Source organism: Hypanus sabinus, chromosome 13 (assembly GCF_030144855.1).
Source record: "Hypanus sabinus isolate sHypSab1 chromosome 13, sHypSab1.hap1, whole genome shotgun sequence".
NCBI lineage: Eukaryota > Metazoa > Chordata > Chondrichthyes > Myliobatiformes > Dasyatidae > Hypanus > Hypanus sabinus.
Genome location: NC_082718.1, coordinates 63,491,251 through 63,505,943, shown reverse-complemented (window position 1 = coordinate 63,505,943; position 14,693 = coordinate 63,491,251). Strand labels below are relative to the sequence as shown.

Below are 14,693 nucleotides of genomic sequence, written 5' to 3'. Positions count from 1 at the left end.
TTGGAGCTGGGGAGATTAAGAGGAGACATGATTAAGGTATGTGAAATGACAAACAACACACACAAGGTGCTGGAGGAACTCAGCAGGTCAGGCAGCATCTATCAGGAGGAATAAACAGTCAACATGCTGTCAGGTTAGAGGCTACTCAGATGGAATCTGAGGTGTTGAGGGTGTAGATAACATTTCCTCATATCAGGGGTGGATTAAACAAGAGGACATAACCTGTTTCCATGCTCTTTGGCTCTAGCTCTCTGAGGAGGGTCAGCCAACACAGGGGAGTGTCAGGAGGATTGTCAGCTAGAGTAGGAGGGCCCTTCTCACCCCCTTACCCTGGATCTCAACTCTTCTTAAACCTCTCTAACCTTGGCCCCTAAAACCACCATGCTGACTCCCAAGGCCTGGCATTGAACCCAGCAGCTTTACTTCTGTGCCTGTGCTCTGATGGTAGGGTACAGAGGGGCAGAGTGGGGCGGGGGGGGGGAGGACAAGGGCCACTGTCTTGGAGGATCGGACCCTTGTGCTCAGCACTGGTTGATGGGGCCTGAGATCAATGGAAGGGTGTCCCTAGACCACCAGCCTCTCACTCCCCCACGCCATCCCTGCAGGCAGAATGGCCCATTTTCACCAGTGCTGATGCCGTTATATCAGAATTAGATTTATTATCACCAATATGAAATCTGTTGTTTTGCAGCTGCAGTACAGTGCAAAGAAACAGAGAAATATAGAAAACCTACAGCACAATGCAGTCCCTTCGGCCCACAAAGCTGTGAGAAACTTGTCCTTACCTTAGAACTACCTAGGCTTACCCAAAGCCCTCTATTTTCTATGCTCCATGTATCCATCCAGGAATCTCTTAAAAGACCCGATCGTATTGGCCTCTGCTGCCACTGCCAGCCCATTCCACGCACTCACCATCTCCGCATAAAAACCCTACCCCTGGCATCTCCTCTGTACCTACTTCCAAGCACCTTAAAACTGTGCCCTCTCATGCCAGCCATTTCAGCTCTGGGAAAAAGCCTCTGACTATCCACACGATCAATGCCTCTCATCATCTTATACACCTCTATCAGGTCACCTCTCATCCTCAGTCGCTCCAAGGAGAAAAAGCCAAGTTCACTCAACCTATTCTCATAAGGCATGTTCCCCAATCCAGGCAACATCCATGTAAATCTCCTCTGCAAATGCTTAAATTTATTATGCGTTGCAAAATAGTGCTAGAATAGGAATGACGAGGTAGTGTTCATGTGTTCATAGACCATTCAGAAATCTGCTTATGGAGGGAAAGGAACCGCTTCTGAATTGCTGAGTTGTGAATTCAAGCTGCTGAGCTTCTCCCTAATGGTAGTATGTTCTAGACAGTGAGGATCCTTAATGATGGAGACACTGCTTCTTGAAGATGACTTCAGCGGTGGGAGGGTTATTCCTGTGACAGAGGCAGTTGAGTCCAAATTCCCTGCCATCTCCATAACAGGCAGTGATGCAACCAATCAGAACACTCTGCGCCATACTTCTGCAGAAATTTGCAAGAATCTTTGGTAACCTCAGGTTGAACTTTAAATAAACTGGATTGGTGGTTGGGAATGAAGTGATATGAGAATAGTGTGTTTGCACAGGGTTAGGGCATTGTTTGTGTGGAAGAAAAACACCCTGGCTACCTGTTTCCATAGTGAGTTTCTGTACTATTCAGCCAAAGAGCAATTAATTGTTTAGTTTCTTGCACATTCCCTCTGCCTGCCTTGAAAGGCATTTAATTCTCTCTTCTTTTCCCTTGTGACAGAATGCAAGTGCAATGGCCACGCTCAAAGCTGCCACTTTGACCTGCGTGTGTGGCTGGCATCGGGTAATCGCAGTGGGGGAGTGTGTGACAACTGTGAACACAACACCAAGGGTCATCAGTGCCAACAGTGCCAGCCCGGCTTCTACAGGAATCCTGGGGCATCACTGTCTGCCCCCGACACCTGCCTGTGTAAGATCCTTCCTTGTTTCGCTTTTGGTAAAATGATTCTGCCCCTTTGACCACCCAGTGTGAGGGGTCCAGGTCAGAAGAATCTTGGCTACTTCAACAGCTGACCCTCTTGTTTCTTTCTTTAAGATATCAAAACTGTATGGCAGAGTGTACAGTGTGCTTTAAAAAGGCTTACTCCTTGTCTTCACTCTCATCTCTGATTATCATTTCAATTGCTCAGTGTTGGGTAAGAGCAGAGCTCACTATTCTCCAGTGGAAGCTAGGTGCTGCTCTGGGTAAGAAGCCATTTTCATTTTTGCACTTTCTCCTTACAGAGAACTTCTAAGAATAGAACTTAGAACAAGATTGGACTTTCAGCTCACAACGCTTATGACAGCCACAATGCCAATTCAAACTAATCCCATCTGCCGCACATGGTCAATTCCACCATTCCCTGTCTTTACAACAATTTATCACACTTGCTTCAGTCACTCCACCTAGCAGCATGTTCCAGACTACCATATGCCTGCCCATTGGTTAAAAAGATTTATAAAAGTTAAGTATGGGCAGATTGTTGGAGATTATTTGAATGATGGACATAGTCAACATGAGAGGAACAAGAGGCTTGAATGGGTGTTCAAGCTTGTTCATATCCAAACCATTAATGTAATTAATGAGTACAGCGGTCTCAACACTGACACTTGCAGCATCCCCTTAGTCACAGTCAGAGAATTGCCCTCTGCTTCCCATCATAGAGCCAATTCCAAATAGACCTCGCTCACTCCCACTTTCTGTCATAGAGACAATTCCAAATTTACCTCACTCACTCCCTCTTTCCATCATATATCCAATTCCAAATACACCTCACTCTCTCCCTCTTTCCATCATAGAGCCAGTTCCAAATACACCTCTCACACTCCCTCTTTCCATCATAGATCCTTCTAAATCCACCTCACTCATTACTTCTTTCTACTGTACATCCAATTCTAAATACACCTTGCTCATTACCTCTTTCTATGGTAGATCCAATTCTAAATACACCTCGCTCATTACCTCTTTCTATTGTAGATCCAATTCTAAATACACCTCGCTCATTACCTCTTTCTATTGTAGATCCAACTCCAAGTACACCTCGCTCATTACCTCTTCCCATCATAGAGCCAATTCCAAATACACCTCACTCACTCCCTCTTTCCATCATAGAGCCAATTCCAAATATACCTCACTCACTCCCTCTTTCTATTGTAGAGCCAATTCCAAATACACCTCACTCACTCCCTCTTTCCATCATAGAGCCAATTCCAAATACACCTCTCACACTCCCTCTTTCCATCATAGATCCTTCTAAATCCACCTCACTCATTACTTCTTTCTACTGTACATCCAATTCTAAATACACCTTGCTCATTACCTCTTTCTATGGTAGATCCAATTCTAAATACCCCTCACTCATTACCTCTTTCTATTGTAGATCCAATTCTAAATACACCTCGCTCATTCACTCTTTCTATTGTAGAGCCAACTCAAAATACACCTCACTCACTCCTCCTTTCCATCATAGAGCCAATTCCAAATACACCTCGCTCACTCCCTCTTTCCATCATAGATCCAAATGATAAATACACCTCACTCACTCCCTGTTTCCATCATAGACCCAATTCCAAATACACCTCACTCACTCCCTGTTTCCATCATAGACCCAATTCCAAATACACCTCGCTCACTCCCTCTTTCCATCATAGATCCAAATGATAAATACACCTCACTCATTCCCTTTTTCTATCATAGAGCCAATTCCAAATACATCTCACTCACTTCCTCTTTCCATCATAGAGCCAATTCCAAATACACCTCACTCACTCCCTGTTTCCATCATAGACCCAATTCCAAATACACCTCGCTCACTCCCTCTTTCCATCATAGAACCAATTCCAAATACACCTCACTCACTCCCTCTTTCTATCGTAGAACCAATTCCAAATACACCTCACTCACTCCCTCTTTCTATTGTAGAGCCAATTCCAAATACACCTCACTCAATCCCTCTTTCTAATGTAGAGCCAATTCCAAATACACCTCACTCACTCCCTCTTTCTATCGTAGAACCAATTCCAAATACACCTCACTCACTCCCTCTTTCTATAGGTAGACAATTCCAAATACACCTCACTCAATCCCTCTTTCTAATGTAGAGCCAATTCCAAATACAACTCACTCATTACCTCTTTCTATTGTAGAGCCAATTCCAAATACACTTCTCTCATTACCTTTTCCCATCATAGAGCCAATTCCAAATACACCTCACTCACTCCCTCTTTCCATCATAGAGCCAAATCCAAATACACCTCGCTCACTCCCTCTTTCCATCATAGATCCAATTCTAAATGCACCTCGCTCATTACCTCTTTCTGTTGTAGATCCAATTCTAAATACTCCTCGCTCATTACCTCTTTCTGTTGTAGATCCAATTCTAAATACTCCTCGCTCATTACCTCTTTCTGTTGTAGATCCAACTCCAAATATACCTCACTCACTCCCTCTTTCTATTGCATAACCAATTCCAAATACACCTTGCTCACTCCCTCTTTCTATCGTAGAGGCAATTCCAAATACACCTCTGACACTCCCTCTTTCCATCATAGATCCAATTCTAAATACACTTCACTCATTACTTCTTTCTATTGCAGATCCAACTCCAAATATACCTCACTCACTCCCTCTTTCTATTGTAGAGCCAATTCCAAATACACCTCGCTCATTACCTCTTCCCATCATAGAGCCAATTCCAAATACACCTAGCTCACTCCCTCTTTCCATCATAGAGCCAATTCCAAATACACCTAGCTCACTCCCACTTTCCATCATAGATCCAATTCCAAATACACCTCACTCATTACCTCTTTCTATTGTAGATCCAATTCTAAATACGCCTCGCTCATTACCTCTTTCTATTCTAGATCCAATTCTAAATACACCTCGCTGATTACCTCTTTCCATCATAGATCCAATTCTAAATACACCTCACTCACTCCCTCTTTCTATTGTAGAGCCAATTCCAAATACACCTCGCTCATTCCCTCTTTCTATTGTAGAGCCATTTCCAAATACACCTCACTCATTACCTCTTTCTATCGTAGAACCAATTCCAAATACAACTCACTCACTCTCTCTTTCTAGTGTAGAGCCAATTCCAAATACACCTCGCTCATTCCCTCTTTCTATTGTAGAGCCAATTCTAAATACACTTCACTCATTACCTCTTCCCATCATAGAGCCAATTCCAAATACACCTCACTCACTCCCTCTTTCCATCATAGAGCCAGTTCCAAATACACCTCTCACACTCCCTCTTTCCATCATAGATCCAATTCTAAATACACTTCACTCATTACTTCTTTCTATTGTAGATCCAATTCTAAATACGCCTCGCTCATTACCTCTTTCTATTCTAGATCCAATTCTAAATACACCTCGCTGATTACCTCTTTCCATCATAGATCCAATTCTAAATACACCTCACTCACTCCCTCTTTCTATTGTAGAGCCAATTCCAAATACACCTCGCTCATTCCCTCTTTCTATTGTAGAGCCATTTCCAAATACACCTCACTCATTACCTATTCCCATCATAGAGCCAATTCTAAATACACCTCACTCACTCCCTCTTTCCGTCATAGATCCAATTCCAAATACACCTCACTCACTGCCTCTTTCTATTGTAGAGCCAATTCCAAATACACCTCACTCACTCCCTCTTTCCATCATAGAGCCAATTCCAAATACACCTCGCACACTCGCTCTTTCCATCATAGATTCAATTCTAAATACACCTCGCTCTTTACCTCTTTCCATCATAGAACTAATTCCAAATACACCTCACTCACTCCCTCTTTCCATCATAGAGCCAAATCCAACTACACCTCTCACACTCCCTCTTTCCATCATAGATCCAATTCTAAATACACCTCGCTCATTACCTCTTTCTATTGTAGAGCCAATTCTAAATATACCTCACTCACTCCCTCTTTCCGTTATAGATCCAATTCTAAATACACCTCGCTCGTTACCTCTTTCTATTGTATATCCAATTCCAAATACACCTCACTCACTCCCTCTTTCTATTGTAGATCCAGTTCTAAATACACCTCGCTCGTTACCTCTTTCTATTGTATATCCAATTCCAAATACACCTCACTCACTCCCTCTTTCTATTGTAGATCCAGTTCTAAATACACCTCGCTCGTTACCTCTTTCTATTGTATATCCAATTCCAAATACACCTCACTCACTCCCTCTTTCCATCATAGAGCCAATTCTATATACACCTTGCTCATTACCTCTTTCTATTGTAGATCCAATTCCAAATATACCTCACTCACTACCTCTTTCTGTCATAGAGCCAATTCCAAATTTACCTCGCTCACTCCCTCTTTTCATCATAGATCCTTTTCTAAATACGCCTCGCTCACTCCCTCTTTCTACCGTAGAGCCAATTCCAAATACACCTTGCTCACTCCCTCTTTCTATCGTAGAGGCAATTCCAAATACACCTCACTCACTCCCGCTTTGCACCATAGATCCAATTCCAAATACACCTCGCTCACTCCTTCTTTCCATCATAGATCAAATTCTAAATACACCTCACTCCCTCCCTCCCTCTTTCCATCATAGAGCCAATTCCAATTGCACCTCGCTCATTCCCTCTGAGTCCCTGAATCCCATGCAGCCTACCATGTAAGTCTTTGTCATAGGCTTTACTAAGACAACATAGACAACATCTTCTGCTCTGTCTTCACCTATCTACCTCCCACACACAATCTGTGCTGACTATTCCTGATCAGGCCATGACAATCCCAGTAATAGTGCATCCTGTCACTCAGAATTGTCCCTACAACTGAAGTCAGGCTCATTCGCCTGCCCTTGCTGAGCAATGGAACAGCAGTAGCTATCCTCTAGTCTTCTGGAACTTCAGCGGCCAATGACAAAGCAAATATCTCTGCAAGGCCATTTGCGATTGCCTTGCTGCCTTCCCAGAAGGTCTGGCGCTGCACTTGTTCAGGCCCCGGGGAATTTGCCCAACTTAATGTGCTTCAATTCAGATTCAAGTTCCGATTCTGATTCAGATTGAGATTCAGATTTATTTATCACATGTACATCGAAACACAGTGAAATGCATCATTTGTGTGAACAACCCACACCCTTGAGGGCAGCCCACAAGTGTTGCCCCACATTCTGGTACCAATATAGCAATAAAGCAACAACAAAACAGCACCACACACAACACAGAACAACGTAATTCACAACAACAGAACAAAACCAGCCCCTTTTCCTTCCTCCCACCCCACATACACAAAGGCATCCAACCCCAGGAGAGACCACCTCTGGGCCTTCTTCCCTTAGCCTTGGACTCTTAAACTCACAGACCACAGTCTCTGGCCCAGACTCACTTTCTTCATCCGGACTCGCAAGCTCTGCATTTCAGCTTTTGCCTTTGCCCTCCGGACTTCACCGACCTCTGGGTTTCAACCCCAGGACTCACCAGTCATGGGGTTGACCTTCAAACCTTGAGTCCAGGACTCGCCAGTCGTGTGTTTCACCTTTGGGCCTTGACTGACTTGACCCTGGGATTTTTGATCTTTGACCTTGGAGTGCCTGGTGATGGATTCACACAAACCTCTGATCCTGGTGTCCTTGGAAGGGTTTGGTTTGTCAGTGATTCCTGTCCATATGGACATGTGACTCTGGATTCACCATCCTGGGGACTGCTGCTTTCCTCAGCATCTGCTGATCCAACCTAACCCATCCTTTACAATTGCAAACAAGAGAAAATCTGCCGATGTTGGAAATCCAAGCAACGCACACAAAATGCTGGAGGAGCTCAGCAAGTCAGGCAGCATCTATGGAAAAGGATCCAAAAGGATGACTCTTTACTCTTTTCCATAGATGCTGCCTGGCTTGCTGAGTTCCTCCAGCATTTTGTGTGTATTGCACTGGAATTGCTGATTTTTGACTGCAGACCTGGACTTGGAGTACAGGCTCTGCCCATAACTCTTCATTCTCCCTCACCCTGGTCCTTAAACCCCAACCTGACCCATAACACCCCACACTGTCTCCCAAACCTTCCCTGTCCTTAAACTCCAACCTGACCCATAACACCCCACACTGTCTCCCAAACCTTCCCTGTCCTTAAACTCCAACCTGACCCATAACACCCCACACTGTCTCCCAAACCTTCCCTGTCCTTAAACTCCAACCTGACCCATAACACCCCACACTGTCTCCCAAACCTTCCCTGTCCTTAAACTCCAACCTGACCCATAACACCCCACACTGTCTCCTCAAACCATTCCCGTCCTTAAACCCCAACCTGACCCATAACACCCCACACTGTCTCCCAAACCATCCCTGTCCTTAAACCCCAACCTGACCCATAACACCCCACACTGTCTCCTCAAACCATCCCGACGAACTTAAATAAAACAACTAGTTCTGACCCACAGCATAGACAGACACCAGAGCTCAGCACTAACTCGCCGACTCCTTCCCCTGACTCTTAACTTACTGCCTCTGACTTTAAACTCTCCCTCAACCCTGTCCCTGAACCCTAACCAGACTCCAAAGCTGTCTCCAAAGCCATCGCAGCTCCTTGCCTTCTTGACCAGAAGGTGCAGATATCCCCTTCCTTGCAATATGCAGTTGATCCAAGACTTCACTACTTACTTGGCATCCATGAAATTCTGTTCCGTGTAGGCTGAGGTGAAATAGAAATTAAAATTCACAGCTCCACACATAGGTCACCTGATCATCCTAGGAGATCTAGTCTCTCCCTAATCACCCTGAACTGTTAATATAACTGAAGAAACTCTTGGGATTACATTTAAATCTGCCTGTCAAATTCATCGCTGACTCTCTTTTTGCCCTCCTGTCTGCATTTAAATTTTCTAATCAGAGGATTCATTCACTTCTATGTGCCTGAACGAAACCTAAACTTCCTTCTTTTGCCTTACCAGAGCCTCAATATCTCTTATCAGTAATGTTTTGCTGAACTTGGTATGAGTACCTTTCACCCTAACTGGAATATGCTACCCTTGGAGCTCTTGATAGGACCTTTGAAAAGCTTCCCACTTACCCACACTTCCTTTGCCTTTAGATGGAGTCATCCAGTCAATTCCAAATACCTTCAAAGGTCGCCCTGCTCCATTTCAGGGCTTTAACCTGTGGACCCCTTCTATATTTTTCCATAACTAATTAAAAAGTAATAGAATTGTGGTCACTGGACTCAAAGGCATTTTCATTACTCAGCCTGCCTCATTTCCCAAGAGGAGGTGCAGTTCATTCCATGTAGGCACAGACAACACACAAAATATAAATTATATGTAAGTTATACAAGACAATATATTGGATGAGGAATCGGTTTCGGATGCACTGCACAAATTCCACCCATCCAGTCCCACATAACATGACCCCACTATTCTCACAACTCCATGCAGCTTCTCAACACAACTGCTCCCCAAGTTCCAGCTGACTCCTGGGGACTCTCTAATATAGACTTACCATGTGACCATCCCTTTCTTTTCTAATTTCCACCCAAGTGGCCTTCTTAGACGATTCCTCAAGAATGTCCTCTCTTCACTCTGTTGTTATGCCCTCATGCAGTGCCCTTCCACTCTTAACTGTTTGCCTGAAGCACCTAAAGCCTCGATATCCTAGAACATCGAGCTGCCAGTCCTGCCTTTCTCTAGCCTGTTATGTTCTTGTCACAAGAAAATTAAAATTAAAAATATATGATACCAAATTTTTACAAGAAAGAACACAGTTAGAACTAGAAATGTCCATTTAGAGCGAAGTAATCATAATGTTGTTGTACTTGGATAGTGATTAGGATTGTGAAGGTTGATTTAAGAAGTGAATATTTGAAGGGAAGTAGCTGTTCTTGAATCTGGTGGTGTGGGTCCACAGGTCACACCAGGTAGGAGGCCTCTGTAGCTCCTACCCAATAGTAGCTATGAGGAGATGGCAAGGCCTGGATGGAGGAAATGTTGTTCCTCTGGAACTCCAGCCCCGACAATCTATTAATGAACAGCCAGCACTGACACTACTGCTAAATCTGCTGACTTTGTCAATCAAATATGCTAATTCACTCCTGACACAAGATTGAGTTCACTTTGGGACAATAGCTTAGTGATTATCAAACCTTGAGGAGAGTGAGAATGGGAATTTGGTATTATTTTAATTTTAAAATGGAAATCAATATTTTGTTCAAGAGGAAAGAGGAAGATGACAAGTGACCTGATAGAGGCGTAAAAGATGATAAGAAGCATAGATGGAGTGGGCATGATTTTAAGGTGGTTGGAGGAAGGGAGGGCAGGGATGTCCGAGGTTGTTTTTTCACACAGAGAGTGGTGGGTGAGTGGAATGTGGTGGTAGAGGGAGAGACATTTGGTACAACTCTTCGATAGGCACAATGATAGAAAAGTGGAGGGTTATGTAGGAGGGAAGGGTTCGATTGATCTTAGAGTAGGTTACATCATGGGTCAAAGTGCCTGCACTGTGCTGCGAGGTTCCATGTTGTAAAATATAAAATGGGTAAGTAAAAGTTTTCAAAAATATTGATTATTGTAAATGTCCTATTAGCTCTCTGATGATCTTTATTGCTGGAATCCACTGTCTTTACATTGAAGGAAGTTTATAAAATAATGAGAAACAAAGACCGGGCAGACAGTCAGGGTCTTTTTGCTGGGGTACAAATGTCAGATACTGGAGGATTTGTATTTCAGCTGGAAGGGAGAAAGTTTAAAGGAGATGTGTAGGGCAAGTTGATTGCTCATAGGGTGGTAGATCTGGTAGTACAACGTTTTACAGTGCAGGCGACCCAGGTTCGGTTCCTGCTCCCCGTGACCACTTGAGTTTGTTTCGGGTGCTCCGGTTTCCTCCCACGGTTCAAAGACATACTGGTCGGTAGGTTAAGTGGTCGTTGTAAATTGTCCCGTGATTGGGCTAGGATTAAATTGAAGGATTGCTGGGCGGCATGGCTGAAAGGCTTGGGAGGACTGTTCCACACTCAATAAATAAAAGATACCATAATGGTATTTAAAAGACTGTTAAAGAGCGACATACATATGAATGAAAAGGAGAGATGTGGATCAGGCAGACAGAAAAGTGTTAGCTTAATTCAGCATTGTGTTTGGTGCAAACACTGTGGGCCAAAGAGCCTGTTCCTATTCTGTGTATACCTTCCCAGAGAGGCTATAGCTACTCTCATGTTAACAGTGCCCTGGAGTCACCCAAAAACCACCTCAAGGAGGCCAAGGTTAGCTATTGACAGATGGCTGTGGAGGTCAAGTCATGGGGTATTTTTAAAGCAGACATTGAAACATCTTGATTTGTAAGGGTGTCAAAGCTTATATGGAGTAGGCAGGTAAATGGAGTTGAGAGGGGTAATAAACCAGCCATGATTGAATGGCAGAGCAAACAATGAGCCAAATAGCCTAATTCTGCTCTCATGTCTTATGGTCTTTTCTTCCCCCAGCAATAACCACATCCTGTGAATATTTATTTTAAAGATATTAAATTAGCAATCACCCTGTGGCAGAAGGTTGCTATCTCCTGCTCAGGCATGGCATCACATGATGAAGCAAACTGTCAAGGAGACGCAGGGGACTGCCTTGGCACAACCTGTTGAGTTGCATTGCATAAAGCTACAGCTCACCAGATGATGGTAAAGGTGACTGTGGACAACATTTGATCGTTGGCATGGATAGGATAGGCTGAAGATCCCGTTTCTGTGTTGTGTGACTCTGTCACTCTATCAAGTCGAGTTATTGTCATATGCACATGTGCAGAGAGCTACAGATACAATGAAAATCTTTCTTTCAGCAGCATCACAGGTAGGTAGGTACGGAAAAAAGCTACAAACTCAGCTAGCTCTTTCATGGCCTCTGTATCATCAGGGACATCTTCAATGGGCCAACATTAAGTACCCTCACCATCCTGGAAATGCCCTCTTCTCATTACTAGCATCAGGGAAGAGACACACACTCAGTGTTGTAGGAACAGCTTCTTCCTCTATGCCAACAGATTTCTGAATATATATATATATGTCTGTAGTAATTTATATAGTTTACATTTTTCATGACATATGAGGTGATAATTAACTCGATACTGAGACAACACCACAAGGCAGTGAAGAGAGTGAGAAAAAGACTGTGGAAAGCCACCAGCCATTTGAGGCCTCTGTTGGTTGGGGTTAACCATGGATGATGTGTTCCAGCTGTCCTCATGATACGCAAGCCAATACGCTGGCCAGGGCGGTACGTTATGGAGAGCAAGCTCCCCGTCTCCACACATCTGATGAATCCAAAGGAACAGCAGAGACCGATACAGTTTGGCACAGGCTCTGTCCACCTCTCTCTGTAGCTTCTTGTGCTCCTGTGCATTGGAATTTCCATACCAGGCCAGGATAATTTCAGCAGTGCATCTCCAGAGTATTTCATGACATGTCAAATCTCCTTAAGCTTCTAAGAAAGTAGGGGCACTGGTATATCTTCTATCTGATTGTATCTATATGATGGGCCCAATCCAGGTCTTCTGAAATGCTAATGCCCAAACATTTGAAGTTGTTGACTCTCTTCACCTTTGACCCACCAGTGAGAACTTTCACATGGTCTCTGACTTCTCCTTTCCAAAGTCAAGGATTAGCTCCTTGGTTTTGTTGACAATGGGTGAGAGGTTGTTATTGCGGCACAACTCAACCAGGTGCTCTGCCTCATTCCTGTGCACTGACTTGTCACCAGCCATAATTCAACCATCAGCAGTGGTAACATTGGTGAACTAGTGGATGGCATTGTGTATCGTTGTAGGTGTCAGATGGTATCCACTTTTGCAAGCTGTGACTGCTTTGTGATGAAGACGTATCTGAGTGAGATGCCTGGCAAATGAATGTGTTCTGGTTGGATACTAGCAGATTTTGTATCACAACTGGGCAAATCCCAGCAGGGTGTGGAGGTGTTTCACTGACCACTGCTCATGAACGACTGCACTCAACATTTCCTCTCTGTTTTTCTCCAGCCTGCTTCTGCCACCCGGTTGGCTCCATCACTATGCCACTGCTACCGAACCTGCCCTGTGACACTGAAACCGGTCACTGTCTCTGTAAGCCTGGCGTGGCCAGACCCCACTGTGACAAGTGTCTGCTGGGGTACTGGGGCCTCGGGGAATATGGTTGTCGACCATGTGACTGCGCAGGGAGCTGTGACCCCTACACTGGGGATTGTACTGGCAGGTGGGTACAGTGTGCAGGTTATCATTCTACATAACCCTGGTGGGTACAGAATGGGTCAGCTTGATGATATGGTTCAGTCTACATAACCCTGGTGGGTATTGAATAACTCAGCTCCATGGAACAGTATACTCTCCATAACCCTATTTAGAAAATACAATTGTTTGTGAGGTTGTTTAACAGTGTGATGCATGTGCAACAAGTTCTCTGTTTCTGAGCCCATTGCAGAATGTGAACAGTCATGAAAGTAAGATACAAGGTTTCACACAATCTCCTGAAGGGCTCTTCGCAGACTGTCCCACAGCCTCCTAAACACATTGTCGTTCAGGTTAAAAATTGATACCCATCCTGCCAATGACCCTCTTACAAATCAAGAACCTGTCAACCTCTGCTTTAAATGTTCCCAATGATTTGGCCTCCCATAGATGTCTGGTAATGAATTCCACAGATTCACCATCCTCTGGCTAGAGAAATCCCTCCTCATCTCTGTTCTAAAGGAATGTCGTTCTGAGACTGTCCCCTCTGGTCCGAGACTCTCTCCCTATTGGAAGTAGCCTTTTCACATCCACTCTATTCAGGCCTTTCAATATTTGAAAGGTTTCAATGAGATCCCCCTCAAGCTTCTAAACTTCAATAGGTACAGTCCCAGAGCTATCAAATACTTTCATCCCTGGTATCATTCCTCTAGACCCTCTCCAGCGCCAGCACATCCTGCTCACGATACTCCAGATGTAGTCAGACCAATGCCTTATAGAGCCTCAGCATTACATCCTTGCTTTTATATTAGTCCTCTGGAAATGAACGCGAACATTGCTTTTGCCTTCCTCATCACAGGCTCAACCTGCAAGTAGGGCTCCCAAGTCTCTGCACCTCAGATTCTGAATTCACTCCCAATTTAGAAAATACTCTACACCCCATATTCCTTCTGTCAAAGCACATGACCATACACTTCACTGCACTGTGTTCCATATGCCACTTCTAATCTAGTCAAATCCTTCTGCAGACTCCCTGCTTCCTAAGCACTTCCTGCCCTTCCACCTATATTTGTATCACCTGCAAACAAGGCCACAAACCCATCAATTCCATCATGCACATCATTAGCAGTAACCTTCAACCTGCCAACAGTGTCTGGTACAGTACCTATCAGCATCATATCACCTGGCACATTCAGTTCTCCAGGTACGCTTACACCAGACTGGACTAATCACAAACAAGAGAAAATCTGCAAATGCTGCAAATCCAAGCAACACACACAAAATGCTGGAGGAACTCAGCAGGCCAGGCAGCATCTATGGAAAAGAGTAAACAGTCGATGTTTCAGGCTAAGAGCCTTCAGCATGGAAAACAAAGATGAGGAGTCAGAGTTAAAAGGGGTGGGGAGGGGAGGGAGAAACACAAGGTGAAACTGGGAAGGGTGAAGGGCAAAGTAAAGAGCTGGGGAGTTGATTTGTGAAAGACATACGGGACTGG

The 14,693-nt window shown here is 44.3% G+C and overlaps 1 protein-coding gene across 2 annotated transcripts in view; it reads left to right on the top strand.

Moving 5' to 3' along the window:
* ntn4 (netrin 4) overlaps positions 1 to 14,693 on the top strand; it is a 212,357-nt gene that overhangs the window by 170,215 nt on the left and 27,449 nt on the right. For both annotated transcript variants that reach the window (XM_059987803.1, XM_059987804.1), the window contains exons 5-6: positions 1,778 to 1,966; positions 13,013 to 13,226. In XM_059987803.1, the coding sequence (XP_059843786.1) occupies positions 1,778 to 1,966; positions 13,013 to 13,226 (403 nt within the window). The remainder of the gene's footprint in view (positions 1 to 1,777; positions 1,967 to 13,012; positions 13,227 to 14,693) is intronic.